The sequence below is a fragment of the Sphaerodactylus townsendi genome, unplaced genomic scaffold (assembly GCF_021028975.2).
Source record: "Sphaerodactylus townsendi isolate TG3544 unplaced genomic scaffold, MPM_Stown_v2.3 scaffold_1703, whole genome shotgun sequence".
Lineage (NCBI taxonomy): Eukaryota > Metazoa > Chordata > Lepidosauria > Squamata > Sphaerodactylidae > Sphaerodactylus > Sphaerodactylus townsendi.
This window is the reverse complement of record NW_025950292.1, coordinates 1-9,819: the sequence shown is the minus strand read 5'-3', so window position 1 is coordinate 9,819 and position 9,819 is coordinate 1. Positions and strand designations below refer to the sequence as shown.

Here is a 9,819-nt window from a genome sequence, read left to right as displayed (position 1 = left end):
AAGAATGCCCAAGTCAGAGTGGCAGGCTCCCGTTCGACACGCCAGGGAAGTGTGGAAAGGGAAGGGCACGAGGAAGGGAACATGGGGGTTTCCCCTAAATCGGCAAGGAGCCCCGGAGAGGACCCCCCCTCCAAACACCACCCACATTGCATGACAAGGAACATAGGAGGGATCACACTAGAGGTGAACCAAATCAGGAAATATCAAGTCCCAGGGAAGGGCAGAGCATGTAGCCAAAGATCTCCTGATGTTCCCATTGATCTGTGGGGGCCACGTCAGTTGCTCAACCGGAAGCTGGTCGGGGGAGCGAAAAATCTTGCACTTAGAGCAGGGGTCTTCAAACTATGGCCCTCCAGATGTTCAGAGACTACAATTCCCATGAGCCCTACCACTTGGCCATGCTGGCAGGGGCTGATGGGAATTGTAGTCCATGAACATCTGGAGGGCCATAGTTTGAAGACCCCTGACTTAGAGGCACCAAGGTCCTACCTGTTTTGCCATTGCCCCGGTGGGGGCCATTAATTTCCTCCCCCTCCCCCTCCCCCCCTGGCAGTTTTGACCTGCCCCCATTGCCTTAGGGAGGCTGTGTCTTGGGGAAATTATGAAGGGGGACAAGGGTCGCGCAGCCTCCGGGCGATTCTCGTGCAGGCCGTGAGGACCGGCTTTATTTCCAAAGGCACACTCCGCCTGTTGCTGGGCTCGGTGGGAGGATATGCCAGGCTGCTTTGCTTCCCCTTTTTCCCCCCCTTGTTTGTACCACCTGTCTGCTTCAGGCTGGTCTAAAAGATATTGGTCGCTTGTCTTTTCTTTCCTCCCTCGGCATCGCCTTCAGGCCGAGACGGCCGCAAACAGGATTTGCAAAGTGCTGGCGGTCAACCAGGAGAACGAGCACCTGATGGAAGACTACGAGAAGCTGGCTTCGGACGTGAGTGGTGCCTGCCCTCCCCTTCTGCACGTGGGGTGGGGGTGGGGTTGTGATGGGAGGGTCTCGTCCGCAGCAGCCCCTCCTCGCTGAGTGACCATTAACTAGTATTGGGACCAGTGTACGTGTTGAGAGCAACCCACTAAACCATTGGGAAATGGAATCCTGCAGAGCAGTTAGAGTAGGGGCGGCCAGCCTACGGTGCTCCAGATGTTCATGGACTACAATTCCCATCAGCCCCTGCCAGCATGGCCTGGCCAACCTGTGGTACTCCAGATTGTCATGGACTACAATTCCCATCAGCTCTGCCAGCATGGCCTGGCCAACCTATGGTACTCCAGATGTTCATGGACTACAATTCCCATCAGCCCCTGCCAGCCCGGCCTAACCGATCTATGGTGCTCCAGATGTTCACGGACTACAATTCCCATCAGCCCTGCCAGCATGGCCTGGCCGATCTATGGTGCTCCAGATGTTCATGGACTAAAATTCCCATCAGCCCCTGCCAGCATGGCCAATTGGCTGAGGGGAATTGTAGTCCATGAACTTCTGGAGCACCGTACGTTGGCCACTTCTGAGTTAGTGGTTGCAAACACTGAGTCTCCTCTGGAGGTGTTCAAAGTGTTGCTGGTATGAACACCCCAAAGCTGTGGTGGAACTGGGCTGCTGTGGCCACACAGGGGCCATGTCCAAACTACATCCATGCCCCCTCTTCTCCCTGCATTGCCTGGTTCTGATCTCACCCCCACCCCACCCCCGGCCTTCTGGTTTCTGCAGCTGCTGGAGTGGATCCAGCGCACCATCCCCTGGCTGGAGAATCGCGTTCCCCAGAAGACCATGCAGGAGATGCAGCAGAAGCTGGAGGACTTCCGCGACTACCGGCGGGTCCACAAGCCCCCCAAGGTGCAAGAGAAGTGCCAGCTGGAAATCAACTTCAACACGCTGCAGACCAAGCTGCGGCTGAGCAACCGGCCCGCCTTCATGCCCTCCGAGGGGAAGATGGTCTCGGTGAGTCGCTGGCAGCAGCAGGCAGGAGCCGGTGGGGGTGGGACGGTGGGGTGCTTGAATGTCAAACTTCTGTGGGCAAGGGGAGAAACGGATGCGGGGCCAGAGACCGATTCAGCACAGAGTAGCGCAGTGGTTCTCAACCTGGGGGTCAGGACCCCTTTGGGGGTCAAACAACCCTTTCACAGGAATCGCCTAAGACTCTCTGCATCAGTGTTCTCCATCTGTAAACTGGATAAATGTTCGGGTTGGGGGTCACCACAACACGAGGAACTGTATTAAAGGGTCGCGGCATTAGGAGGGTTGAGAACCACTGCCTAAGACTCTCTGCATCAGTGTTCTCCATCTGTAAAATGGATAAATGTTAGGGTTGGGGGTCACCACAACACGAGGAATTGTGAAGGGTCGCGGCATTGTGGGAAGGTTGAAAAGCCACTGCCTAAGACTCTCTGCATCAGTGTTCTCTCCATCTGTAAAATGGATAAATGTTAGGGTTGGGGGGTCACCTTACAACCACGAGGAACTGTGATAAAGGAGTGGCGGCATTAGGAAGGTTGAGAACCATTGCCTAAGACTCTCTGCATCAGTGTTCTCCATCTGTAAAATAGATAAATGTTCGGTTTGGGGGTCATCACAACATGAGGAACTGTATTAAAGGGTCGCGGCATTAGGAAGGCTGAGAACCACTGCCTAAGACTCTCTGCATCAGTGTTCTCCATCTGTAAACTGGATAAATGTTCGGTTTGGGGGTCACCACAACCACGAGGGAACTGTATATTAAAGGAGTCAGCGGCATTAGGAAGGCTGAGAACCACTGCCTAAGACTCTCTGCATCAGTGTTCTCCATCTCTGTAAAAATGGATAGAAATGTTGAGGGTTGGGGGGTCACCCTGCAACACGAGGAACTGTATTAAAGGGTCGCGGCATTAGGAAGGTTGTGAACCACTGCCTAAGACTCTCTGCATCAGTGTTCTCCATCTGTAAAATGGATAAATGTTAGGGTTGGGGGTCACCACAACACGAGGAACTGTATTAAAGGGTCGCGGCATTAGGAAGGTTGAGAACCATTGCCTAAGACTCTCTGCATCAGTGTTCTCCATCTGTAAAATAGATAAATGTTCGGTTTGGGGGTCATCACAACATGAGGAACTGTATTAAAGGGTCGCGGCATTAGGAAGGCTGAGAACCACTGCCTAAGACTCTCTGCATCAGTGTTCTCCATCTGTAAACTGGATAAATGTTCGGTTTGGGGGTCACCACAACACGAGGAACTGTATTAAAGGGTCGCGGCATTAGGAAGGCTGAGAACCACTGCCTAAGACTCTCTGCATCAGTGTTCTCCATCTGTAAAATGGATAAATGTTCGGGTTGGGGGTCACCACAACACAAAGAACTGTATTAAAGGGTCGCGGCATTAGGAAGGTTGAGAACCACTTTAGTAGTGGATTCAGGCCGTTCAGGTTCTGAGGACAACGGCGGCCACGTTTTGTTCACCACCCCATCTGCAAAGAGGAATGGAGTGGGGTTGAAAATTGGCCTGCCTTCCAGGGCTGTTGTGACCAGTAGACATGCAAAGCTCTGGCAACTCTGCAAATGCCAATATGAAGGTCACCTGTTGGTAACTTGCATCTTGGTGCAGGAGGGCTCATTTAATAGTGAGCATGGTTGAGTTTCGAGGGCTGCTGTCTCTGCTCTCCGGGGTAGTGGCGCTGATCTACAGTGGGGTGAGAGGGGTTAATTGCCAGCTCAGAGCCCCCCTATTTGCATTTCTGCACAGAGCTCAAGGTCAGGGGGTGAGCTGACAGGGCTTTGGGCATCTGTGGGGTCCTGGCAAAAGCCCTTCAGGAGACTCTGTGGTCTGCATTGGGGAAGAAAACCCATTAAGAATCCTCTGTGGCTTCCCCAACCCAGCACCAGATCCATATATCACAGTGGTGGCGAACCTATGGCACGGGTGCCAGAGGTGGCATTCAGAGCCCTCTCTGTGGGCATGCACAGAGTTCATCATGTGGGGGGTGGAAAATCACTCCCCCCCACACACACACATCTAGGCTGGCCTGGGCCGCTGGGCTCGATTATTAGCATTAAACCTAAAACCTAGTTTTGGGGAAGCAGTGTCGGTAACCCTGTTAATCGCTGTTAAACCCCACTAATTTTCATGCAAAGAACTAAAGCGCGATCCTTTACCTGGGAGTAAGGTCGGTTGCTGGCAATGGGGCTTGCTTCTGAGTAAACCCTCCTAGGGTCATGATTCACCCGTTCGAAGAGTTGCCTGGTTGCTTCAAAGCAAAGCCACCGATTACCACCAAGCTTACTCCCGAGTAATGCACGCCTCAGAGCCAACCATTTTTTCTTAACTAAAACCTCAGTGTTCAGGTTAAATTGCCGTGTTGGCACTTTGCGATAAATAAGTGGGTTTTGGGTTGCAGTTTGGGCACTCGGTCTCGAAAAGGTTCGTCATCACTGATATATCATGACCGCTTCCCCTGTTCCGTGGCCACTGAAACAATTCAGAAGAAAAGCCATTAAAACACTAGGACATGTTTCCGTTTTCTTGGTTTATTGGCTTTCATTGTGGACTTTTTAGGGGCGGAGGGGGGGTGGAGATTACGATTTCAAGGCATTTAGAGAAACCTAAATATTATTTATTCTCAAGGCAACCTTTTAAAGACCATTTTGAGTTGAAATGCATTCTTTTGCACTTCTAAATGTCAGAATGTAAGTCTTGTTGAATCAGGCAAATCTCTCTCTCTCTCTCTCTCTCTCTCTCTCACACACACACACACACACACGCGTGCGCGCGCGCGCATCCTTCAGCTTTCCCTGTTGCCCCCAGCAGCTAGTGTTCAGGGTTATACTACCTCTGGTCATGGGGGCTCCATTAAGCCAAAGTCTTGTTGAATCAGGCAAATGTCTGTCTGTCTGTCTGTCTCTCTCTCTCTCTCTCTCTCACACACACACACCCACACACACCCACACACACACACACACACACGTCCTTCAGCTTCCACTGTTGCCCCCAGCAGCTAGTGTTCAGGGTTATACTACCTCTGGTCATGGGGGCTCCATTAAGCCCCCGTGGCGAAAACCCTTGGCCAGATCTACGACTGGTGAACCTGCCTCAGTTTAAAGCAGTTTAAACCAGTGGCCGGCACCATGTTGGGTGGTTCCGGAGTTCCGCCCGGCTAGCCTCCGCGCTCGAAATCCCCTCCCGAGTTTTACCGCCGCTGCCGTCTCTCCCCAGGACATCAACAATGGCTGGTGCCACTTGGAGCAGGCGGAGAAGGGGCACGAAGAATGGCTGCTGAACGAGATCCGCCGGCTGGAGAGGCTGGACCACTTGGCGGAGAAGTTCCGGCAGAAGGCGTCCATCCACGAGTGCTGGACCGAAGGTGGGCGAGTAGTACACTTTTCCTCCCGGGAGGACCCGGTCCGGGGGAAGCCGCTGGCTGCTCACTTGAGAAAGAGTGCTACTCAGCAGGTTTTACACGGGCAGCAGTTCCGTTTTTTAGGAAGTCACAGTGTGACCCCGGAGTCTCTCCCCCCCCCCCCCCCCAGCAAGGATGTTGGCCTGGAGTCCGTGCCCAACGGAGGGAGGCTTAGAGAGCTGGGGACGTTTAGTCTGGAGCAAGGGTCTGCAACCTGCGGCTCTCCAGATGTTCATGGACTACAATTCCCATCAGCCCCTGCCAGCATGGCCCCTGCCAGCATGGCCATGGGAGGGACATGATAGCCATGTTTAAATATCTGAAGGGATGCCACGTCGAAGAGGGAGCAAGCTTGTTTTCTGCTGCCTCAGAGACAAGGACACATAATGGATTCAAGGTGCAGGAAAAGAGAGTCCACCTAAACATTAGGAAGAACTCCCTGACCGTCAGGGCTGTTGGACAGTGGAATTCACTGCCTCGGAGAGTGGTGGAGTCTCCTTCTTTGGAGGTCTTTAAACAGAGGCTGAATGAGCGTATGTCGGGAGTGCTTTGATTGTGTGTTCCTGCATGGCAAGGGGTTGGACTTGATGGCCCTTGGGGTCTCTCCCAACTCTATGGTTCTGTCTGCTTCTATGAAGCTTAAAAGGTGCGTAAGCCATCAGGGAGGGCGCACTTGAACGTGCCATTCTCCTTCCCATTCCTGTGCTAAGTGGGTTTTGTGTTCAGAGGGGAACTGTCTAACAGGCCTTGTTTTTGTTCTGTCCCAGAAAGGGAAAGGGTTTTTAATTTTAATTTTAATAATAATAATAATAATAATAATAATAATAATAATAATAATAATAATAATAATAATAATAATAATAATAATAATAATAATAATAATAATAATAATAAAAAAACTGGAACACAATACTCCTGACCTCACGATTGTGGGAAAAAAGAAAGTGTGGATAGTTGATGTTGCAATTCCTGGTGACAGCAGAATTGATGAGAAGCAACTGGAAAAACTTACACGATACGAGGATTTAAGGATTGAACTACAAAGACTCTGGCACAAACCAGTAAAGGTGGTCCCAGTGGTGATCGGCACACTGGGTGCAGTGCCTAAAGACCTTGGACGGCACTTAAAAACAATCGGCGCTGACAAAATCACCATGTCAGCTGCAAAAGGCCACCCTACTCAGCTCTGCACGCATTATTCGTCGATACATCACACAGTCCTAGATGCTTGGGAAGTGTCCGACGTGTGATGTAATACAAAATCCAGCATATTTATCTTGTTTGCTGTGTATAACTGTTTTTGTATCAATATAATAAGAATAAGCTGCTGCTGCGGCGGCGGCGGCGGCGGCGGCTGCAGCAGGGCAAGGAGATTGTCAGCCCCTTTGAGTCTCCTACAGGAGAGAAAGGGGGGGTATAAATCCAAACTCTTCATCCAAACTCTTCTAACACCCTGTGAGGTAGGTGGGGCTGAGAGAGCTCCAAAGAGCTGTGACTAGCCCAGGGTCACCCAGCTGGCATGTGTTGGGGTGCCCAGGCTAACCTGAATTCTCCAGATAAGCCTCCACAGCTCAAGCGGCAGAGCGGGGAAATCAAACCCGGCTCCTTCAGATTAGAGCACACCTGCTCTTCACCACTACGCCACTGCTGCTCCACAGACGTCCCCGTGGAGGAATCCGTTCCGCGTGGGGCCTTCTCATTCTGAAGGGTCAAGGGTCGTGGGTGCATTCAACAAGAGAGTTTAGTTTTGCCAGAGAAGTTTCAGGCAGACCGGGCTGTTTTGCCGAGGCCAGACTCATTCTGCCTGGCTAGGAGCCAGGAACTGGATTTCCGAAGCCAAGCATGTCCCGGGGAACAGCTGATGGGAACAGAAGAGCATTTTCCAAACTCCAGCCGTTTTTTTCCCCCCGGCTCCCAAACACAAATAGCTTTTGAATCAGTGCACAAGCTTCGGCCACGTGCCAGGGTGGCTAGCAACGGTGGCTTGCTCAGCTTCAGGCTTGGGGGTTGGAAGGGATGCGGAGCCAACGGGATCCTGTCCCGGAGAAGAGCCCCCAGACATCCAGGCCTTGAGGAATAGCTTGACAGCAGGCGGTTCTCTTGTTTCCTGTGTCGGTGCGGCGCGGAGGGAGCCAGCGATGTCTTCCTGTGTCTGGCTTCTGTTTGAAGGGAAGCGCTGGAAGCTGTACAGAGGCAGGGGAACGCAAGAGCAACGGGCTGTCGAGCAGCTGTTAAGGAGGGGCCCCCATCAGCCGAGGATCGTGGGAAGCGAAGGGGCGGAACCAATTGGCGGCGGAGGAGAAGGGAGCTGGCCGTCCAGGATAGCCTGTTGCCCTGTGTGCCAGTCTGAAATGTGCCTAGCCTGGCACTCCGAGCAGCATTTAAAAAACAATAGTCTGCCTTTTGGGAGAGTGGGTTTTGTTACCAGTGGTCACAGCTGGCTAGGAAGAGAAAAGCCTGGCTGGATCAGACCAGTGGTCAGCTAGTCCGGCATCCTGCCTCACACGGTGGCCAGCCCGTTCCTCTGAAGGTCCAACAATAGGGCATAGAGGCTGAGGCCTTCATAAGACACTAGAAGAGCCCTGCTAGATCAGACCAGTGGTCTATCAAGTTTAGCATCGTATCTCACACGGTGGCCAATCAGTTCCTCTGAAGGTCCAACAATAGGGCATAGAGGCCGATGCCTTCATAGAACATCGGAAGAGCTCTGTTGTATTAGGCCAGTGAGGGTCCATCTAGTCCAGCATCCTGCCTCACACAGTGGCCAGCCAGTTCCTCTCAAGGTCCAACAGTAGGGCATAGAGGCTGAGGTCCTCATAAGAACATTAGAAGATCCGTGCAGGCTCAGACCAAGGGTCCATCTAGTCCAGCATCCTGCCTCACACAGTGGCCAGCCAGTTCCTCTCAAGGTCCAACAGTAGGGCATAGAGGCTGAGGTCCTCATAAGAACATTAGAAGATCCGTGCAGGCTCAGACCAAGGGTCCATCTAGTCCAGCATCCTGCCTCACACAGTGGCCAGCCAGTTCCTCTCAAGGTCCAACAGTAGGGCATAGAGGCTGAGGTCCTCATAAGAACATTAGAAGATCCGTGCAGGCTCAGACCAAGGGTCCATCTAGTCCAGCATCCTGCCTCACACAGTGGCCAGCCAGTTCCTCTCAAGGTCCAACAGTAGGGCATAGAGGCTGAGGTCCTCATAAGAACATCAGAAGATCCGTGCAGGCTCAGACCAAGGGTCTATCTAGTCCAGCATCCTGCCTCACACAGTGGCCAATCAGTTCCTCTGGAACAGGGGTGCCCAACCTATGGTGCTCCCCAGCCAGCATGGCCAATTGGACTGATGGGAATTGTAATCCATGGACATCTGGAGCACCATAGGTTGACCGCCTCTGCTCTAGAGCAACCGAGCAAAGAGGCCGAGCCCTTCCCTTGATGTTGCCTCATGGCACCAGCAGGTTTCCTTCGGAGGTTTCCTTTAGCCCCCATGACATCAGAACCGAGGGCTGGGTGGGGCGGTCTTTTTTTGGAGCAGCATCTCAGGATTGTGGGACGTTGTCAGCCCCAGTTGGTTCGAGCCAAGGAGCATCGGCAGCAAAGCAGACCCCTGGGAATGGCCCTGAAGGGAAGAAGGCAAAAATATACCAGCCCCGCTCTGCACGGCAACCTCTGGCATGCAGAAACTAGAAGGGAGAGCAGTGTGGTATTAGGGGTTGTGAAACATGGGGGGTGGGGCGGGATCTTCTGGCCACTGCTCATGCTGGGTGAGTTGGCAGGGGATGATGGAAACTGTAGTCCATAACATCTGAAGGGCCGCGAGTTTGACACCTATGCATGCACTGCTCCTGCTGGGTGATGCTGGCAGGGGTGATGGGAACTGTAGTCCATAACATCTGAAGGGCCGCGTGTTTGACACCTATGCATGCCCTGCTCCTGCTGGGTGATGCTGGCAGGGGGTGATGGGAACTGTAGTCCATAACATCTGAAGGGCCGCGAGTTTGACACCTATGCGTGCACTGCTCCTGCTGGGTGATGCTGGCAGGGGGTGATGGGAACTGTAGTCCATAACATCTGAAGGGCCGCGAGTTTGACACCTATGCGTGCCCTGCTCCTGCTGGGTGATGCTGGCAGGGGGTGATGGGAACTGTAGTCCATAACATCTGAAGGGCTGCGAGTTTGACACCTATACATGCACTGCTCCTGCTGAGTGATGCTGGCAGGGGATGATGGGAACTGTAGTCCATAACATCCGAAGGGCCTCAAGTTTGACACCTATGCATGCACTGCTCCTACTGGGTGATGCTGGCAGGGGATGATGGGAACTGTAGTCCATAACATCTGAAGGGCCGCGAGTTTGACACCTATGCATGTTACTCTCATTATCCTGAGCCCTCCGGGGGAGGGCGGTATATAAATATAACCAATGAATGAATGAATGAATGAATGAATGAATGAATGAATGAATGAAT

The 9,819-nt window shown here is 52.6% G+C and overlaps 1 protein-coding gene across 1 annotated transcript; it reads left to right on the top strand.

The window, feature by feature from the left end:
• Positions 1–553: 553 nt before the first annotated feature.
• LOC125424992 (alpha-actinin-4-like) lies at positions 554–5,817 on the top strand (the record flags this gene model as incomplete). Its single annotated transcript, XM_048482441.1, has 5 exons — positions 554–702; positions 833–925; positions 1,700–1,930; positions 5,172–5,319; positions 5,759–5,817. Coding segments are annotated over 5 exons (647 nt in total), but the record flags the coding sequence as incomplete, so codon positions are not given.
• Positions 5,818–9,819: the final 4,002 nt, after the last annotated feature.